At 34.8% G+C, this 21,269-nt stretch overlaps 2 protein-coding genes across 2 annotated transcripts; both read right to left on the reverse strand.

Annotated features, from left to right (window-relative positions):
* Window positions 1-147: 147 nt before the first annotated feature.
* On the reverse strand, window positions 148-8,618 carry MPK16 (mitogen-activated protein kinase 16). Its single transcript, XM_059592293.2, has 10 exons — window positions 7,819-8,618; window positions 6,205-6,613; window positions 5,903-6,030; window positions 5,706-5,765; window positions 3,520-3,669; window positions 3,238-3,393; window positions 2,946-3,157; window positions 1,455-1,556; window positions 1,190-1,350; window positions 148-979 (listed from the first exon to the last, which is right to left on the reverse strand). Exons 1-10 carry the CDS (start codon window positions 7,840-7,842, stop codon window positions 714-716), a joined length of 1,668 nt encoding a protein of 555 aa, XP_059448276.2. The 5' UTR covers window positions 7,843-8,618; the 3' UTR covers window positions 148-713.
* Window positions 8,619-14,346: 5,728 nt separating this feature from the next.
* LOC132167866 (endo-1,3;1,4-beta-D-glucanase) lies at window positions 14,347-18,226 on the reverse strand. Its single transcript, XM_059578903.2, has 7 exons — window positions 17,987-18,226; window positions 17,335-17,356; window positions 17,030-17,156; window positions 16,564-16,654; window positions 16,320-16,409; window positions 15,716-15,816; window positions 14,347-14,688 (listed from the first exon to the last, which is right to left on the reverse strand). Exons 1-7 carry the CDS (start codon window positions 18,132-18,134, stop codon window positions 14,548-14,550), a joined length of 720 nt encoding a protein of 239 aa, XP_059434886.2. The 5' UTR covers window positions 18,135-18,226; the 3' UTR covers window positions 14,347-14,547.
* Between the last annotated feature and the right edge of the window lie 3,043 nt (window positions 18,227-21,269).

Genomic DNA, 21,269 nt, shown 5'->3' on the forward strand with positions numbered 1-21,269 from the left:
GGTTCATTACTTTTAAGTCATGGCCAGTATCTTACCAAAACTCTCAATTTGCTAAAATCTTGAGTTGAAATTGCCCAATATATCATCGTTAAGGTTCTACAAAGAAACCTCTTCCAAATTCTAACTGCAATAGAACCTAACAGGATATCCAGAAATCTAACAGGAAGATTTACAATTACTTATCATATGAAAAATCCCAGCTTTCAGTTAGTTATTCCAACAAATTTTCCTGCTCAAATGTCTAAAAGAGATCATCGTTTGGATACAACCAATATTACAATTAAGGAGAAGAACCCTCCAACACCCCCTCACCCCCACCCAAAAAAAAAAAAAAAGGAGAGAAATTTCTTAAATTTTACAGAAAATGAGAACCAAAATAAAATAAAATAAAATAATTAAAAAAAAAAAAAATGGGTCAGATCAGTAGTTTAGTAGTTTTGACTGCACCTCATTCATGACTACATGCATCTTATGCTATCTCAGTTATTTATGAATCAGAGAGTAGGGTCAAGGACTTAAAAATATTGATGCAAATTGCAACTTGTAGCAGCCACTTCAGCAGCAAATATTGATGCAAATTGCAACTTGTAGCAGCCACTTCAGCAGCCACTTCAGCAGCAAAAGTAGCAGACTGAGATTTCTAACCTTGAACGCAGTTGGCTAATATTAAACAGGCTGAGATCGATCGGCCCAAAATAAACACTATGTAATCATTACCAGTGACCTCCAGATCCACCTTGAGCAGCAGTTACTTTCCTTCCCAGGTATTGAGGCTTTGGCTGCAGCCCATTAGAACTTTCAACCATATCATCTTCTCCCCTCTCATTCTTACTGTTCGGGTTTCTTCTTGGATATTGAGTTGTACCAGCTGGATTTCTAACCATCCTCCGCTGTTCGAGAGCCTCTGCTGCTGCTGCCGCCCCACAATTGTTGTAACGCAACACTGAACTAATGACTTTCCCAGGCCTTGCGGCAACTCCTGCAGGTTAATTAATTCATAATCAGAGTTAATACTACACCATGTACTAACAAGCATTTGTCAACCATGGGAGAACAAGAATGTAGGGTGTTGCCAAAATATTAATTAGCTCACACACTTGGATAACACCATTATACTAAAACGAGAGAGAACAAGGAAATCATAACAAAAAGATGTAAATCATTAAGTAATCAGATACAAAATACACACCTTGGATACTTGGAGGAACTTGTAGAGGAAGCCGTGGCATAGGGATCCCACAACTCCTGTCCATATGAGGCTTCTCAGTTTCTCTGATGCGACACTTGGAGAGATCATCTGTGACCTCTGCTGAATTCTGTGCTGAGTTATCCGAATATAACACACATGCCCTGCAGCACTACCCTTTTATCAGCAGACTAAACAATGTAAAAATATGGATAGCAGGCAGCTCAACATGGTAGCACAACTAAAATACTTGCTAAAATAAAAGCACCTGGGTAATGATGCATGCTGCCTCTCAGGTGGTGTAACAATACCACCTTTTCCATAATGTTCCTCAAGATAAGCAAATTGCTTCTTAAAATGGTCAACAGCACTGCATGAAGGGAAAATAAATTCTTCAAATTGAATTTAGGCCATCAAGTGAATTCGACCAAGCTTTAAAAGATTCTGAGGTTAGTTTGGTCGCGTGGCTTTTTAGGATTCAGATTGGCCTTGGAGGCCCTGACCTAAACATTCTTTTTTTTTTTTTGATGCATTCCATACCAATGGATCTATTATCTATCCCACACTCATCAAACCAGATAACAATTTAGCACACCTAACATTCCATAGTATATCTAATTTCTCAAAATCAAACAACACCGGGATACTAAAAGCATACACATTCTAATTCTAAAGGCAGAACCCTAGTACATTTAACCATTAAACATTAAGCAAAAAAACAGTACCCAAACTGCTCAAATGGGTTCAAGAAGAGCATATCCTTCATGGCTGTAGGCAAATAGCATATGTACCCGCTGTCATGCTTATGCATGGTTCAATAGGTCACAATGTATGCTTCACATAAGTTACTGCTGGCTAAGTTTGGTTTGAAGAAGTATTGATTTCACATATATCATAGACAGTAAAAATTTTGTAGCTCCTCAGTTTTTTCTTTTTTTCCTTTTCCTTTTTTTCTTTTCTCTTTCTGGCCAAATATAAGAACTGTTCACTTGAACAGTTAGCATTAACAGCTATAATAGTGTTGAGGGTTCAGATTATAAGTTCCAAAAAGTGAAGCTTCTTGGAGTCGAAAGTGCAAGTGCACCGTTGGCAAAAGTCTAGTGCAGTGGATCAGGCTGTCAAAGACAAATACATAGGTTTGAGTCTTGAGAGCAGCCATTTCATGAAAAAGGGCTGACGGGTTAGACCGTATCCCAGGACCCAACTCTTGTGGAACCAACCTCAGGTATTGGCTTCCCAAGTGTGGAAAGCTTTAAGTCATGTAGAATGCTTAAACAGGTCAAAAGGAGAATGGAAATCTATATAGCAAGATGAAATTAAACCTGATGTCTAGTGCAGAACATATGCCACTAAATAGACTGGAAAAAGATAAATAGTTGGGAATTGGGATTGGTCTGAGTGATTACTAAAGTTTTCTCTATTCAGACATCTAAGAAAGAAGGTTCCTATTCTGAATGGAATTAATGGTATATCAAACAATCAATGCACTGGCATTCAAGACTACATGAAGTCAAAAAACATGTCCCAAAACATTTGCGAAGTCTGACAAGAATGTAAGCAAAGAAATAGAAAACCTGGAATACCAACAAAAATTTCCATGGTGAGCATCAACATGGATATATGAAATTGGTGTTTGAGATCAAAAAATAAGGGTCAGTGTGCAGATCTTGACCCTATACCCCAAAGTCAGCTTCCGAACTTAAGTGGCCAGAGATAGAGGTTCGTACTAAAAAAGGTATTGAATTTTATATAAGAATACCTTGGATACATGAATCCTGTTGGCTCTGCTCCCTCCAGGAACTCTTTCAGCATCTTTGGATGATACTCCAGAATCTCTCGATATATAAGCTCTCGTACGTCTTCCTTGGTTATCCTTCGTCTCTCAAATTCAAATTCCATCTTGGTAACTGGTTGAGCAGAAGGTTCCCTTTCAACCTTGGCCAAGCCCTTAAAATATGTATCAGCAAGAGCCTGACAACATGAACACAATATGTCACCTCAGAAGAGAATACATATTGTAAAAAGTAAGATGAAGAGGCAGAAATATTTACCTCTTCAGCTGTAGGTCGATCCTTGGGTTCAAATGCCAGCATTCTTTCTAATAAACGAAGTGCAAGTGGATCTGCATTTGGGAACTTCTGGGAAAAAGGAATTGGCTTCTTCTTCCTCATGCTGCTCAAGTATCTTCGAGCCTTCTCGTTGCGCACCTGTCCATATAACACCATAAGTTCAGCAAAAATAATCATTGCTTGGGTGAGGAAAGCAACAAAACAATGGTGCATAATAACATACTCAAATCCATGTAAAGAACAAGTTAATCACAGGAAACATACCCTGGCAATGGCTTCAGCAGATGGCGTTCCCAACAGATCAGTCATAAGATCTAATTGATGGACTACATTTTTTCCAGGAAAAAGAGCTTTTCCAGTCAAAAGTTCTGCAAAGATGCAGCCAATGCTCCATATATCTATTGCTGGGGTATACTGAAAACAAAACACAATATGTCAAGGTATAACCAGGAAAGGAGATTAAAACTGAAATTTATAATAGCAATGAAACCATCAACTTAAAAGCAACTATTTTATGGCACAAAAGGAACCAAAAATAAGATGATTTCCAGGAATTGGTCAAACTGAATAATTCTTCACAACCCTTGGAAAAACACAGCTATGCAGTCATTGAGGGAATATTGGAATGCTTTGCACAGATTTTCTAGAGTTATTGCCTCAATAAATGGGAACTCAGGTGTGCTTTTTTTTTTTTTAATAAGTAATAACCAGTCTTATTGAAGCTTAAAAGCGCCTCAAAGTACATCGGGAGTATACAATAAGATCACCTAACTAGAAAGGCAAAAGCGAACAAGAAAATCATCGTAACTAATCGACACCGGAAAGACATGCGCCACAGTCCAAAGGTACAATGTATGAAAGCAAGAGGATAATGTCTTCCAAGGACCCCTCCAAGTCCTCAAAACACCTATTATTTATCTCCCTCCATAAACACCAAAAAAAGCAAGTAGGTACCATCTTCCAGACCGCAGCACTCCCCTTCCTCCCTGAAGACCACCAACAAGCAAGCAAATCGGAAACCCGTCTCGGCATCACCCAAGACAACCCAAACCGACCAAAAAAGGCACTCCACAAAGCATAAGCTACCTCGCAATGAAGAAGAAGATCCACCGTCTCCTCAGTCCTCTTACACATACAACACTTGTTCGTCACAATCACATGTTGCTTCCTTAGGTTGTCTAGGGTCAGAATTTTGCCCAAAGCCGCCGACCATAGTAAGAAGATCGCCCTTGGAGGAGCTTGTGTACGCCACACACTCTTCCAAGGGAATCGCCTCCCTTCAATACATGCCAAGGAAGCAAAGAGAAGCTTGACCTTGAAACGGCCTCTTTTGGAGGAGATCCACCACAACCTATCTTCACACCCTCGTCTCACTCGGGCAGAATGCAACACCTAGTAAAAAAGAGGCAAAAACATCCACCTCCCAATCATGAGTCTCTCTAAAAAAACTAACATTCCACTGATTAGAGCCACCCAGCACCTCCAAATGAGCCGCAACTGAGGTGTCCTTCACACAAGCAATACTGAATAAACCAAGGAAAGCTATCTTAAGAGCCGTATCTCCACACCACAAATCATGCCAGAAGCAAACCCTAGTCCCATCCCCCAAGGTGTCCTTCTCATTGGTTATTTAAGTTAATGGTTCCGTTACATTTGTAAAGCAAGTTTACTAGTCTTACCATCCTTCCAACATCATTCACATTTTCAAATCCTCAATTCTTCTATACCCAATCTTTTCAAACACATGCCATGTACCCAATTGCTGGATACTTTCAACACTTCTAACGCGGTCTTGTTTCCAATAATCACATGTAAAATGGATATTCCACGTAGATACACACCCACTCACACATGCACTGGGTGTTGAGCCTGGGGGGTTGAAGAGAGAGGCTATGCTATTGCTTGGGCTAATAATGTAACAACCTGCCCAGCCTATAGCACATACATCCAATATGCACAGGCATAACAACCTGGTGTTAAACCACATGAAATATCTGCTAAACAATTACTTTCAAGCTAACTAAAGGCAAGCTTCAAGCCAGGCACAGCTTTGACCTTTGAGAAAACAAAGCTGGGCATCTGCTCATTTACAAGCATGAATGCCTGGCCCACCAAATTGTAACTCGTTCCTGTAGGATTGCAAATGTAATCACATCCCTGTAGGATTGGCTATCTCTTAAAAGTGTTCCAAATCTACTGATTACCTAAGTCAAAGAGGGAAGAAAAAAAAAATGGCTGCAACAAAGTCCAATACAGAGTAGCAGCAACCCAAGTTGGAAAGAGAGAAAAAAGAGGATGAAATGATGAACAAAAAATATTTGACATACAAACTTAAAAAATACTAAAGGATGGTAATGACTCCACAATTGTAACAGAAAAACAATCACAAATCTGACGAAAAATCAGGCAGGCAACTTCAAGCAAAAGTTAAGTGCTAGTAATTCTTGCACCTTTGAAAAAAAGGATCCACACAGTTCAGGAGCCCTGTACCAACGCGTTGCAACGTAGTCCTGCAACCCCAAGAATTCTAAAAATCAATTCTAGGCATACTGGCTAAGAACCATCACTTTGAGAATATCATGCATATTAACCTCCACAAGCCCAATTAAAGAAAAATCATAACAGATAATTGGAAAAAAAGAATTACCGTCCAGAATATAGCAGTCGGTGTATCATTAAAAGCTACTCTTGCGAGACCAAAGTCACAGACTTTGAGTTTGCAGTCAGCATTTGCTAAGATATTTTTGGGTTTTAGATCCCGATGAAAGACATTTGCTACAAGACAATTAAACAATAAAAAGAAAAAAATCAGTCCTGGAATGGTAATAATACAAGTTCGCGACTAGTGTATGTTATAAACATTCCTACATATGCTTATATCCAAAATGTAACTACACTAGAAAGATGTAGCTAATAAAATTTCTACAGTTAAAATTATAAGATTATAACCTGTGTGTATGTACTTCAAGCCACGAAGAAGCTGATAAAGAAAAAACTGATAATGTTCTGGCGTCAAATCATCATTTGCTTTAATAACCTGGTGTAAATCAGATTCCATGAGTTCGAACACAACATATATATCTTTGAATTCCCTCCTGGAAGGAGGCAACAGGATGTGCTTGATCTCCACAATGTCTGGATGACGCAGGAGTCTAAGAAGTTTAATCTCACGAAGGATGCGAGTGGCATCTGACACATGTTCAAATATGTCATTTATTTTCTTAATTGCAACCTTTTCTCCAGTATGTGTGTCATATGCAGAGCAAACAACACCATAGCTTCCTTTACCAATTACTTCCTCAATTCGGTACCTGCTCCCCTCACCATATTCCGTGAAAAAGTCTACATCTGCCGATGACTGCATCACCACATTAAATCATGCAATTCTATCAACACGATACCCTGAGTGGCACTACAAAATGGAGTTTATATGATATGAAACATAATTCGATTAAAATATATCTCTTCTAAAATGTAGTTTACAACCAGATTTTTTGTATGCATAGTATCAACAAGATTATGATACTTTTACTTATCAAAAAAAAAAAAAGATTTTACACTGATAGTCCACATAATAGTCATCAGATTTGATTACACAATAACTATTTTGGTATCCCGCATTATCTAAGGCTTTATTTATTGTTTAACTTGAAAACATGATGTAATGCAAGGGGTCGGTGGAAATATTTGGCCCTGCAAGTTCTCTTTTACCAAATAGATTACAAGAGTTCATAACAAAACAATAAAAATGCTTCATAAATCAACCTAGAAGAGAATGTCTGACGTTTTTCATCTATTCATGCAGAATGCAAAAAAAATAATAATAATAATAAAAAGAAATAAAATAAAATAATGGGATAGTGGTGTGGTATATAGTACTACTAAAAATAAAAAGAGTCAATCGCAGTGGTTCTCGCAATAAGTGCAAGAAATTAGCGTTTTGCATCAAACAGAAATTCAAGGGCCAAAGGTCACTTCAAGAACCGACAGAAATGAAGAGGAAGAGGGAGAGGGAGAGGGAGAGGACAGGAACATCAAACTAGAGATTTGCTTATTTCCTGGCCCAAAAATAAAAAATGTAAGTCGGATACGTTACGCGAAAATCAAGACATGTTAACCTCTCACACCAGACTAACAGTTTCTATCTCCAAACTAAAATGAAAAAAAAAAAAAAAACAATTAACATAACATCACATCACATAAAAAAAAACCACGCAATGTTCACATGACAAGAGTATTCTAGTGGGACCTCCCACAGGATTCCAATGGGGACATAGCATCTAGCATAGCAGTCGACAAATGTTCATCCCATCCAGACACAGGGAAGCATACAAAAAGTCCAGTACAATTGGAACACAGCAAATTAGAGGACCATGGTGATTACATAAGAGAAAATAAAAATTATTATCAAAAGTGAGCTATTTCATTCCAATACGAATGAAATATCAGGCAATACAGGAGTATTTCTTGAGTCTTGAATACCCACTTAATCTTAAACCAATAACATAAGCCAATATATACAAACATATGCAAACATATATATACCAGAAATGAGTAGATTACCTTTCTTCTCTGATCGGGCTGCATCTTAGCAACAAAGCATTAAAACCCTTCAAGGAATAAACCAATAGGTGCAATCCAAGGCCTTGACTTCACACTCAAAACCCAGATCAAAAAATCAAAAGCTAAATCAAATTTCACCGAAATTTCAATGACCCAGAAGCCTAAATCACCTCATTAAATCAAACTGGCACTACAACGTCTAGATCAACGGCAAACAGTTAATAAAAAAAAAGAAGAAGTAAAAACTAGAGCTCAAAAGGCAAATCCAATTGAGTCTTGCAGCAAAGATTGCATCTTTAAATGATGAACACAGGAATAAAATACTTATTTTGTTAGTCCAACTGAATCTAATGTAGAAGGAAGGAAACAAACATTCAATGACCAAGAAACTTGGCGGAAGTCTCTAAATGTAGCTGGAGATGAAGAGGTTACAGATCACAAGGTGAAGTGTGATGGTCCTCAAGACTTAGCGAGATTAAAAGTAAAAAAGTGAAAAAAGAATATCTTTATTGCATCAGATATGGCGATAATCTCTAGCGTGTTGAGGAAACATATAATATATAGATAGATATATAAGAGGAAAGTTTATGGGTTTCCAGAGCATTAAACTTTCGTGCTGAAAAGCAGGAATGGAAGTGGCAGATTGCTTTGCGGTTTGGAACAGAAAACTCTGATTGAAAGTGCTTTTGGATCCCAGTAGAGAGAGAGAGAGAGAGAGAGAGAATGGAAAATGGAAAATTTCAGAGAAAAGTACTTCCAAGTTGAAGGTTTTCGCCTTTCGGAGCACAGAGAGAGAAAGAGAACAGGAAGGGACGAAATGAGAATTATTTAATTATATAAAGTAATTAAGATATAACAAGAATCAGACAAACTAATTAATTAAGCGTGGGATTGGACCGGATGCATTATCACTCGGGGTCCTGAAAATACCTCTTTGCCACTCATTCTTGACCAATTTTACCAAATATATATATATATATAACAAAAGAAAAAAAAAATTATTTATTCTCTTGGTGCTAGGGGTATCCATTTTTGACACATTTCATAAATTCGACATAAAACTAAAGAGTTGGGGTTGAGAAATCAAATATGTTTAACTAAATAAGTTGAATTAAAGTTGACATATATAATATTATACTCATGTCTCGACATGATCCAAATCCAAAATTCAACATAATGGCTGACAATTTAACATAACTTACACATGGATCAAATACAAAATTAGAAGGTTATAGTTGAAAAGTTTGACCTATTTAATTAAATAGGTCGAGTTAAAATTAACTTATATAAGCTTATACTTATAATTTGACACGACACGAACTGGACACGCAAACATGAATTGACAACCCTACTTGGCGCTTTAAGTTTTTAAGGACATATATTTCTTACAAATTGGATTGTAATAGGGTTTTTCCAATAATTTCATGTGTTAATAGAAAAATAAAATTCCTACAACTTAATTAATAGGAAATATATATATTTGGAGTAACTGATATGGGATGGAAGTAAAAGAATTTGGGTTAATTTGAAAAAAAGGAGTAAAACTGTAAAAGTGTCTTATTAGCCTCAAGCCACTGTCCTGATTATTACTAAACTAAAAATAATTTAATATTATTAATAAATTAATTGATATTGACACATAATTAATGCGTTAGAGCACAAAGGTTGATTTATGGAGAAGTAGTTTTCATTACTAAATAATGATTGGATTAATAGATAATGATTTTATGACACTAGGTTGTCGTTTTACTATCAAAATATTATTTATATTTTAATTTGTTATCGTTGTTTTGTAGTTGTTCTTATTGCTATGCTCCATCATATTTAATTCGAAACAAAGACCTTCATAGTTGATAGAATAGGATTCTTTCCAGTCCAAAATGGACTAGAGAATATTTAGTTCAAGATTAGATTTTTTAAAAAAAAAAAATCATAAAGTCACAAATAGGATATTTGTCTACTAACTAAAAATAATAATAATATATTATTTTAGATTTAAATAAAAATAAATAATAAAATATTAATGGGTGGCTAGGGGTGGCCAGACCACCAGTTTGGGGCTGGGTTGGCTTCGGCCACCCCATGACCACCCCCAATGGCCAATTTTTTTTAAAAAAATAATAATTTGTTTGGTCCTTGGGGGTGGCCAGACCACCCTTGTTAGGCTTGGGGGTGGCTTCGGCCACCCCATGGCCTTTGGAGGTGGTTCGACCACCCCCAAGGGCCAAACTTTTTTTTTTTTTTTTTTCTTGAGGGTGGCCAGACCACCCCCAAAGGCCATGGGGTGGCTTCGGCCACCCCAGACCGCCGGTCTAGGGTGGTTCGACCACCCCCAATAAGGTGGCCGGCCACCCCTTAATCTTTTATTATTTTATTATTTATTTTTATTTAAATCTAAAATAATATTTTATTATTATTTTTAGTTAGTAGGCAGGTGTCTTATTTGTGGCTCTAGAATTTCTAAGGATAAATTCTAGTCATGAACTAGATATTCTCCCGTCCATTTTGGACAAGAGAGGATCTTATTCCATAGTTGATAGTTCCACTTCCACCGTGTATTGCGATTATTTTATTTTATTTTTTATTTTTTGAACTTTTTGGGTCTGCCTCGTGATGCTTATAGTTTCTTGGTTTCTCCCTATCCACATCGTAAATTGCTATGCAGAGAATGTTAATTTAATGCAAGGGTCCTATTGTAATTTAATTTCAAAATTTTGTTGACCAGGCTATTAGTAATTTAAATAGTAAATGTGAAAGAGTATTTATAAGACGCACCTGCTTGAATAAAGAGGTAGGTTGCCTAATAACTACTTAAAAGCTGTTCAGACATATTTATTGTTCAAATTACTAGTAAGCCCGAAAATAAAACTGTGGAGAATCTATATCTAATTTAGTAGCTAAAAAATAGTGATTACCTAATAAAGTTAGATCTCAATAAGGCAAGTGGGTTCTATAAAAAAGGCAGCTGTTCCAAAAACTGTCGAGAATCTATATCCAATTTACTTGGTTTGAAAACGGTGTTTACCCAATACAGTTAGATCTCAATCGGACAAGTGAGTTTTATAGGAACTCTCTCATATTTATTGTCCAAATTATTAAACACATAACAAAAACTGGGGAGAATTTATATCCAATTAAATTGGTTAAAAAGAGTGTTTATCCAATGAAGCTAGATCTCAAAGGATACACTGTTCATTGAATTCCATGATCGCATGCATGTGCACCACATGGGATCTTGAGAATCTTTGATTAAATTTGTTACTATAAAATATGCTACAATTCTATCCAGCCTTATCATGCAAAATTCAATGGATCATCGGTGATAATTTTAGGTTTATTACTTATGGGAAATGCTAGGTGCTCTTTTAGTGTTCTCCAGGTGTCTTCTGATGTCCTCCCAACTGTGATCTGGTTTTTAAAACTACCAATAGATTAAAAGTCAATATCATGATATTTTTGTACAATTTTTGGATTTGTGGAATGGTTGTTTTCAATACACACTCTAAAACACTAAACTCCCATCTTTTTCTTTACCATCTTTAAATAAAAGATTTTGGAGTGGGATTTTGAGGTTATAATAGCTAAATTTTAAGGGTTTTTGGTCTTTTGAATACTCTTTTGGAGATGTTCTTAAATGAGATGTAGAGGGTTGGTAACTTGGTTACTCAATCCAAAGAAATAATTAGGCTCTTAAATGGGATGTAATCTATGTTGTTGGGGTCCTCAAATCATTATATGCCACTTGGCTCAATAGCCTAGAGTATGATATTTTTTAGTATTAGAATATTAATTAAATTAATTATTTCTTATTATTTTAAATTTTATGTTAGGTCCACCAATTGATATGAAGATGCCCCTACCCTTCGGATGGATGAGAATGGGAACAATAGAAGATGAGCCTAGATACGAGGGATCTCTACTTGTGTCTTTATGAGTGCTGGCTCACTCACAAGGTTGGGTTTGGCCCACGCCGGCCGCTTGCTTTGCGGTTTAGCAATCATCGACCGCTGTAAAATATTGAGATTCGAATTTCTTTTAATTTGGAAAAAATTGGAGATTCTCTAATTGTTAATTGTGACATTTCATTTTAAATCTAATGATTTATAAAATCATTTAAATTTCGGTAAAACAAAAGTCAATATTTAATGCTTCCGTTATACAAAAGTAACCGACATTTAATAGACCATTAAATTTAAAATGAAGGGTTACGATTAATAATTGGAGAATTTTTAATTTCTCCTCAATTGAAAGGAATCTCAATTCAAAATATTGGGAGCCTAGAGCGGAGGGAGGTAAGTGAAGACATGGATAAATGTGCTTGTGACATGGAAATGAGAGAGCGACAAAGAAGATGTTGATTGCTATTTATTTTTAAAGTTTTGAGATAAGTAGTCATTTAATATAATTTCAAAACAAAAGTCTTGAATTTAATCATTGTCTTTGACGTTCACCTCACGTTTTAAGTAAATATTTCACATTTGATCAAAGAAAAAATAAAAAATTAATTGAGGGCATCTTCGAAATATTTAATACGAAAAATGGCATATTTGCAGTGATTCCAAAAGGCAAGGGCATGACAGTCAGAAGGTTGATTAGAAAAAAAGGAAAAAATATATATAAAATTTGGGGAGTAATGGGAGGCGCTGATTGATCCCACGCGCTTTCCATAAAATGTTAACTGAGTGGGACGCCGTCACGTGGGGCCCGCGGTTGACAGCGCGGGTCGCGTCGATTGGTGACCGAGCGTGCCAACCATTTGATCCGGAGGCGCGTGGGATGGGGTAGCCGCCCACCGCGTCATGATTATGATAATAACCTCCAAGAACTTTTCTTTTTCTTTTTTGTGTGCATCAAGCTCTTCCACGTGTAGAAAATAAAGCTCCTTGTCCATACAAATGGGGGAACCGCTGGTCACCACTTGAATTCACGGTGGTTTCTTAATTTCTTTTTTTTTTTTTTTTAGTTATTCTCTGCTGTAAAATAATTATAGTGATTTTAAGTGATAGGAGGATTAATGATAAAAAGGAAAATTTTCAATTAATTTATTAAATTGTAGTCATTTTGTATTAGAGATGGATACAAATTTTAATGAGGATTTTATTTATTCTTTTCAAAAAGATATAGAGGGTTTAGAAATTTTCAAAATTATTATTATTTTTAATTTTTAATTTACTATGTGGGTTTTCTAAATTCAATTCTTAACTATTAAAGTTTTTGTGTTTCATCCACAATTATCTTAATGTCACGTCAAAGTAATGTTATACACTATTTTTTTAATTAATATGTGAGTAGTCTCCCACCAAAAAAAAAACAATTGACATGCATTAAATGCTATGAAAAACACATCTGACATCACGTCAACTTTGAGGATAAATGATAAAAACACAATTTTTAAAAACTTAGTTAAGCATTTAATAAAATTGTAAATTGACTTTTAAAATCACAATTTAACTTTTAAAATTGTTCATTTTTAAAAACCTACTATTTGAAAAAACAATTTTTTTCTACATTTTCAAAACATCATTTTTTTTTTCTTTTTCTTTTTAAAACACTCTCAAACAATACTCAGTTAAAAATGATACTTTTGACATACGATATCAAAGTCCCAAACGGACTCCAACACGTAAGCTTTGGCCATTTGAATAATAACCCAACAATGAATATCATAGGCTCTCAAATGGGTTGAGATTTTAAGAATCATTTAATTGTCAAAATCTAAACTATACAGCATTCACAATGGGCACCTCAAATAAAAGTTAAATTTGAAGAGAAAAGTTTAATTATTTAGATTTGAAGAGCCACTTTTAAAATGAACCAAATAACAAATTCTTTATATATTTCTCTACTTTAGTTAAATGTTATTTTTTATTAGTCTTAAGAGTGTATTGTAGCAAGATATAGAGTTGGAAGAAAGAAGGAATGGTATTCTCTGTATTTCAAAGGAAATTGAGATGATCCGGTTAGTATAATTTAGGAGGGCAAAATGATCTTTTCAATTGAAAAAGACCATTATGCCCTCTTATTTTTGCTTAACCAGTAATCCTTTTGAAAGAAAGAAGTGTATTGCATTAATGCGGAGAGAGAGTGAGAGGAAATAACATTAAAAAAAAAAAAGTAGAGTGAATTTTGGCTCATTAAATGTGTGGAGGTTTATGACAAAACTAAATATGGGGAGGAGTATGGAGTTTGTTGTACCATGTTTTTCTTGTAAAATAGTCAAAATTTGACTGAAAGCCGTATTTAGGGAGCCCATTGTGAATGCTCTGACTTCGAAATAATAATTAAAAATTTCAAAATTAAAATACCTTAAAAATTTAGACGATCCCATCCAAAGCCTTTTTGTGCATGATTCTTCAGAAAAAGAAGAAAACATAAAAGGCTAACTAATTTCATGTGTTCTTCAAAAACTTTAGTCCCTTGATCGATGAAAAGAATCAACAAAGCTCCCTATCAAACATGCCAGAAAATCGTATACTTAACACATGAGAAGTTCCTGAAACAAATCTACAACACAGATACTTGGAAGGATAGCCTGAACATGATTCAGCACACTTGCACAACAGGCAAAGTAGACATAAAAAACATCATTTAAGATTCTTACATACTACAGATTGATTTCCAGGTTGTCTCAACCATAGGAAAAAACCAAGCATTTTGCAGGGTCCACATTATTACTTCATACAATAGTATAAAACCAATACCTGACAAAAGTATTTTACTTGAAAATATTTACTTAAGATGCTTAGCAAACCATTCTAACAGGTTCTGATGGGACTCCTCAGCAGACTTCACAGCAAACTCATCTTCAACATTGTATCTAACTGTCCACCCATGTGAGACTTTTGGAAATATCTTAACATAGCTATCCACCTGAGAAGAATCAGGATTATCAATACTAGAATCATATGGAAAAAGTGGGAAAAGATGGACAACAACATGGATTAATTGCACAAAATGAAGACAAGCAAATGAAGCACTAGCCATATTAAGGAAGATTGACCTAAGTTAAAGATGATGAATCAACAAGCCGAATCCATTATCTATTTGTTTGGAAAGATTTTGGTAACACACCCCAGCCCAACAAATCTCTTCATCACCAGAGCCAAGACCAAAGATATTATGGGGAAGATTAGTCAGTGTGTCAAGAAAAGACATGAAAGTAATCATGATATATATTTTTTTTTTTTTTAAAAAAAAAAAAAAAAAAAGGCAGAGGATTAACAAAACCAACTTTAATTTTTTGATATATGGCTTTGTCAACAATTAACTCACCTTAAATATTTGATACTAGGAAGAAAGTCATAATCTTAAATCCCCTAGGAGCAACTTTAGGATACAAGAATATTATTACTTATCAATTCAAAATTCGATCCCTGTACAGAAGGAACCTAGAGATATGGCATGAACATGTTATAGCAAGCATCTAGGCATCTATCATGAAGTTAGTGACAGCAGGCTCTGTCATCATTAATGCTTTCATCTAGGCAACCAAGAACTGTGTATTCATGTGCGTGTGTGATAGAGAGAGAGAGAGAGAGGGATGGAGAGGGTCGCATATCTTGTGTCTCACCATTGTGGGCCTTTGCCACCACATTACTCTAAAAAAGAAACAATGCTAAACTTATGAAATTGAGGCTAAAGGGCTTGTGGCTATAAAAAATTAAATAAAGCAAGTCAACCCTCATTGGAGAATCATGAACCAATAATATTAGATTCCCTTCTTTTCTTTTATTTACTTAAGAATTATGTTATCTAAAGAAGAGAAACTTTCATAATTAGAAAACAAAAGCATGTAAAGTTGAGTAGGAGCACCGTAAACAAGCATATACAAATGGATAGCCAAAAATTGATAAAATGAAATAAAATAAAAAAAAGAAAAAATATTTAATCTTCCTACCTCGGATTTAGCAGTTAAGACCTCTTCAAACTGTTTCAAGAGTGCAGGCGGAGAAAGATGGTCATGCTCAGCTCCTAGTACCGCAATATGAGCCTTAACCCCTGAAATTAATTCCAAATATTGAGCATTAAAATATGACAGTCTGTTTTTATTTTATACCCTCATCTCCCACATTTTTTTATCCTCTTGCTTGCACTTCTACCCATCCAGAAAAAATATATAGATTGGGAAGGATTTGTTTACAAGCAACTTAGGGGCAGAGTAACACCACTGGAAAAGAAATGATTTCTAAAAACCAGGTAACTGGGTAATACTATATTATTATAAAGGGGATAAGAAGACATAAAGTAATATTAAATCATTGTAAATAGGCATGCCTGTAGCAAATAAATATCCTTTGACATCAAGAGAAAGGGAACAAGGCAGCTTATAAAGTCAGGTACTTGAAATTACTTCCAATATTCAACTTGCCAGAGTATGATAAGAGCAAGAAATTCTTTCCTGACAGTGTTTCAAAAGACACTTTTAAGTTCTGAAATTGTGAACTAATAATCTAGCAAAACTAATATATAGTTCTTGAACATTTAAGCACTGGAATGCATACCCTTGATATCATCCAGAGTGACAAGTGAAGGATGTAATAGCACAGCAGCTTGGATATGTTCAGACTTTGCAAGTTCAACCACAACTTTGGCTGCAAGGAATACAAAAGTTCAAATATCAGCCTATTTTCCAAGCAGAATGCTATATGATTTGAACTTTTAACATTATTAAAAGAACTAGTTTCCAGTCATAAGAATGAGTATACGCAAAATAAAAAAAATAAAAAATTATAGAAATAAACTCACCACCCCAGCAAAAGCCTGCAGCCCCAACTGCAGAAACGCCTTTACTTTTTACAGCTTCAATTACTGGCTTTGCCTCCTCAACTGCCTTATCCTATTGAAGTAAATACATAGCTTCAGACACTATTAGTGCATAAATGAAAACTGCATAGCAATTAGTAGAAAGCTACAATATCAGGGTCACCAATATTAATGATGGTCACAGAAGTGGAGTCAGCTAGTTATTGCAATAATTTATGAAGTATGGACCATCTGATGATTTCAGCAATAACAATAAAGAAATTGGGCAGACAAATCCACACACATCTTTAGGCAGACTAATATGTACACTTCTTCAACTCCCCAATGAGACACTCAGAATCAAATTCCAAATGGAATGCAGGAGTGCGCTCAAGGTTCACAAAAGGGTCCTATGAAACAAAGAAAATTATAGCCAATTTCCAGGCAAGCATTAAAAACTAGAACCAACCGGTCCATGATCCTTCAACCAAACTTGTACAGGCCTATCAGCATTTTCGGGTTTATAGGGATCTCCATGAAGGAAGTCAGGAACCACCACATAAAATCCAGCTGCCGCAACCTTGTCTGCAAGCTTCCTTTAACATAGAAAACAGCTGACATTAGTTTTCAGAAGCATAAATTCAAAACGTTAATTGTGTGAGTATGAGCCGGCATGTGTAGACCACAACTCCACCTTTTAAAAGCAAATTAATCTGGGGACTAAGCAAGACACATAAACTAAATGAAGAAAAGTGACAAGAGAATTTCCCATACCTCAAGTTTGGAGATTCATAACCTGCAATACATGTCAGACATGTGAAGTTAGAAGACGATAGTAGTAATAAAATAACATCGCCAATGATTATTTAGCAGGTAGAGAAGTATATGACTAGTTCAATAAGAATCCCACAACTTCTTTAATTCTGATTTTCGATATCCCAACCAAGGCCAAACAGAAAAACAAGCAGGACAAGAATGGCGGAAAAAACATTTACATAAACGATTAGAACAAACAACAATCGTCAGGCAAAGTTAACAAATTTCTGGAGCAAAATCAGAGTTACTGACTGTAGAATTTCAACCTTTGATACTGATCAATATCCATTTTTTTCTTTTCTTTTGAATATCGAAGGCCGTATGTTTTCACAGAAATTGTTTGAACTGAATATAGTCCTTTAGACCAGAAAAATCCCAAGGACAAAGAATCTACAATGAGAATCGAAGGTGCTAATTAACTTTCCTCAAGATTCATATATAACCCAAAAATAAAAAATAAAAATCCAAAAACCATTTCTTCCACCAATCGCCTTAACCCGATATATTATATCTTCAAAACCCAGAAATCAATACCCAGATCACAGTTTGATGAGAAAATAGAACACAAAAGCGAGCAAAGAAGACAAATGTTAAAGAAATGTGTAGGTACCAAAGACGTCAGAGATGAGAAGGATGGCATGCTTGGAGTCAGGGGAGCCAGACACGTAGCTGCTGAGGCCACCGAGCTGTTCGACATGGCCACCTCCGGCGCTTGGATTCAGGGTTGGTGGGTTGGAACAACACTGAGGGCCTGCCATTCTTTTCCTTCGATCAAACACAAACACAAACAGAACACAATCAGAGAAACAGTCTCAGTCTATTTATATTTGTACAGCTCGACTGTTGGATTTTTTCGATTAGACCTGATGAAGAGTTGTGGTTTGGATTAAAGGTTTGCGTCATCTCTTACCTCACCATTTTTCTAAATATATATTTTTCTTAAAAAAAAAAAGACAATTTTCATAATTGTCGCAACCAAAAAAAAATAATCTTTATATAAATGTAACGATCGTAACATATGATGCATGTAACTTGATTTTTTTATCGAAGATCATGGTATATCAACTTTTAAATTTTTTTTATTTTTGAAAAGGTCAACTTTAAATTTTTTTTTTTTTTTTTTTATATGTCCGCATAAGAGGGAGATAGTGATTCGAATTAGTGACTTCCACTTCATTAAGTATAGTCCCAACCGATTGAATGAATGAGAATAAAAGTAGCTCAAGAACGGTGGGTGGAGCCAAATTGATTGCGAATGTAGTGGTATATTCTTTTAGCTTCCTGAACAATGTTTTTTAGATTCCTCTCCCACTATGTAATAATTTATAGATAATTTTCAAATGGTGAAAAATGAAAATATAATTTTTTTTTTTAGAAAAAAGAAAAAGAAGGAAAGAAAACGGAAAGGGACAGGGTGAGAACGTTATGGCGAAGTCCAAGGATGGTCATTGGTCAATGGTCGTAGTCATAAAATTACGAAGATCGTGTTCGTTGACACACTCTTTTATCTCCTTTTTCTTTTTATATATATTTTTCTAAAAAAAATTATTTTTTTAATACTAAACAACTTTCTTTTTATTTATTTTTTTTCACAAATTATTTTGCTTCTTTATTTGTTTTTTATATAATGAAAAATTGTATTCGTGGAAATGTATGAATGAAATTGGTGATTAATTCCAGATAGTCGGTCTCCAAAGAAAAGAATGGAAATGGTAAATGAAATTGTATTGAAATGATAAATAGCAGTTCGAGACCCTCGATCTCCATAATTACAAACCAATGATTAGGGGTGTAAACTCAATTCCGATTAGCGATTATTGGCTATAACAGCTAATCGGAACTAGAATAGCCGATTGATCAATTTTAAAAACCAAAATTGATAACTGGATACCAATTTTAAAATCTAGAGGCTATTGATTGAAGTCCGGTCAATAAATGATCGAACGCGAGTGCTTTGAATTACAAATAACATAGTTTTAGAAAGGCACGGTTTATAGCTGTTTGAACAAGGAATTCAAAGATAAAAAATAAAAAATTGAGCTACCGAGAGGTTTGATCGCAAGGTGTTAGATACATGTTTGAACACGATCTTTTCATAAGCTTTTTCAAAGGAGTTGTAGAGAGCCTTGGTCACTATCTGGCAGATAATAGTTTGAATAAAGAAGTTTCACATTGAGCCATAAATACGCCCAGTCGTTGTCCAATTGTAAGAAGTTTGAATGACATAGATAACATCATGTACGCTGTAGTTTAATCAACGGTCAAGATTAAATTTCTCAAAATCGATTTCTCTTTACTCTCTCCTATTAAAAGCTTATAAAAGTAAGTCAACTTTAAGATTCAATTTTGATCGTTGATTAAACTACAACATGTAAGTGAGATCCCTCATTGAATATATCTAAGACACTCAATCGAATCCTAGTCGTAGTTCGTTCTAACACAACTATTCAAAAATATCTGAAACGCTAACACGCGTTCAAACACGTCATAAGTTGTTCAAACGCTGAGGTTTGAGATAATGTTTTTTTGTAAACTAATTTCTACCTAAATGTTTTCTCAAGGCCTATATAAGAGCATCTCCAGCAGTGTAACTAAAATGGAGATATTAGCTACATTTAACTATTTTTGTAATTTTTTTTGCATCAACAGAATAGCTCCATATTAGCTATTATACCTTAACTGCTATAGTGAATAGCTTTATAAAGCTATTCACTGTAGCACACTAGATTGTTGAATATAATATTATTTCCACATTATTCTCTCTCTCTTCTCTCTCCCCCTCAACGTTTCTCTCTCTTCCCTGTTCATGAATTTATGATACAAATTCAAGTCTTTTGAATTACTAAAAACTCCAAAAAAAAAAAGAAAAAAAAAAAGAATAGCATGCATATATTGACAAACTAAAAATGGAAAAATAAAAATAACACATAGGTATGCTGCATGAATCAATTCTCTTGTAATTTACAAAATGATGCAAATGCGGTTGCGGATTAAAAAAAAAAAGAGAAAGATTAAAAAATAATATTTAATAAAATAAAGAATCTGTTGGAGTTGGAATTAAAAAATGAGTAGTTAAAATAGAGAATTGTGCTTTTTAACTAAGTAGAATACGTCTTACTGCTGGAGATGCTCTAAGGACTTATATGCACGAGTTTCAAAGAGAAGAGGGCCTATGGTTTTGTGTTCTAAAAGAGAACCTAGTTCGTTGGGCTTTCAAGTTCATATCTCTTAGAGTTTTGTTAAACCACATCCAAATTCTCAAAAAGCCTTCTGTCATCGGAGTTCCGAGATTGCAAGATGAACTTCAATAGAAAATTGCCTAAATGTTTTAGAGCTACTGCAGTAGAAACAAACGAGTTGTTTGGTACAAGTGAGGTGTCCATTCAAACGAGTTGTATGATCATTTTATTTTTTATATGTTGATTTAATATTTAACATTAATATATTTGTCATTTATTTTTTGGTGCTCTATTTTAATATATTTCTCATTTATACTTTGACTATTATCAATAAAAATTCCTAATTCCGCCCCTATTAATTGTGAGTATGGTGAAGAACTTGCCAACCTTATTTTAGAATATGCATGATAACGGTAAAGATTTTCAGATAAACTATATTGACAGTGATAATTGTTTATACATTAAATAGTCATCAGTCATTTATACGATCAGTATATGATAACGGTAACAAATTTAGTCACCATTTTCTTCTACAAAATCCTCTTCAAGTTCCATTAAACACTAATGGAGTCTGGTATTTAAAAGGAAAAGGTAACTTGAGGGGTCAAGTGTAATTTTCCAGTAATATTAATGTATAAAGAATCTCTTATATAATGTCTGGCAAATATGCTTGGTTCTCCGAAGCTAACACCACACTAGTACTTGGGCCATTAA

Source organism: Corylus avellana, chromosome 2 (genome assembly GCF_965113065.1).
Source record: "Corylus avellana chromosome 2, dhCorAvel1.hap1.2, whole genome shotgun sequence".
Classification (NCBI taxonomy): domain Eukaryota; kingdom Viridiplantae; phylum Streptophyta; class Magnoliopsida; order Fagales; family Betulaceae; genus Corylus; species Corylus avellana.

Excerpts from the sequence above, each read along its gene's own strand:
- MPK16 (XM_059592293.2), bottom strand. The coding sequence starts at position 7,842 with ATGCAGCCCGATCAGAGAAGAAAG. Across the intron at positions 5,766-5,902 it reads CGACTGCTATATTCTGGACG|GACTACGTTGCAACGCGTTG; the intron begins GTAATTCTTTTT and ends TTGGGGTTGCAG. Across the intron at positions 1,557-2,945 it reads ACAGGATTCATGTATCCAAG|TGCTGTTGACCATTTTAAGA; the intron begins GTATTCTTATAT and ends CCCTTCATGCAG.
- LOC132167866 (XM_059578903.2), bottom strand. The coding sequence starts at position 18,134 with ATGGCAGGCCCTCAGTGTTGTTCCAACCCACCAACCCTGAATCCAAGC. Across the intron at positions 17,357-17,986 it reads TCTCATCTCTGACGTCTTTG|GTTATGAATCTCCAAACTTG; the intron begins GTACCTACACAT and ends CATGTATTGCAG. Across the intron at positions 16,655-17,029 it reads GGTTGAAGGATCATGGACCG|GATAAGGCAGTTGAGGAGGC; the intron begins GTTGGTTCTAGT and ends TTACTTCAATAG.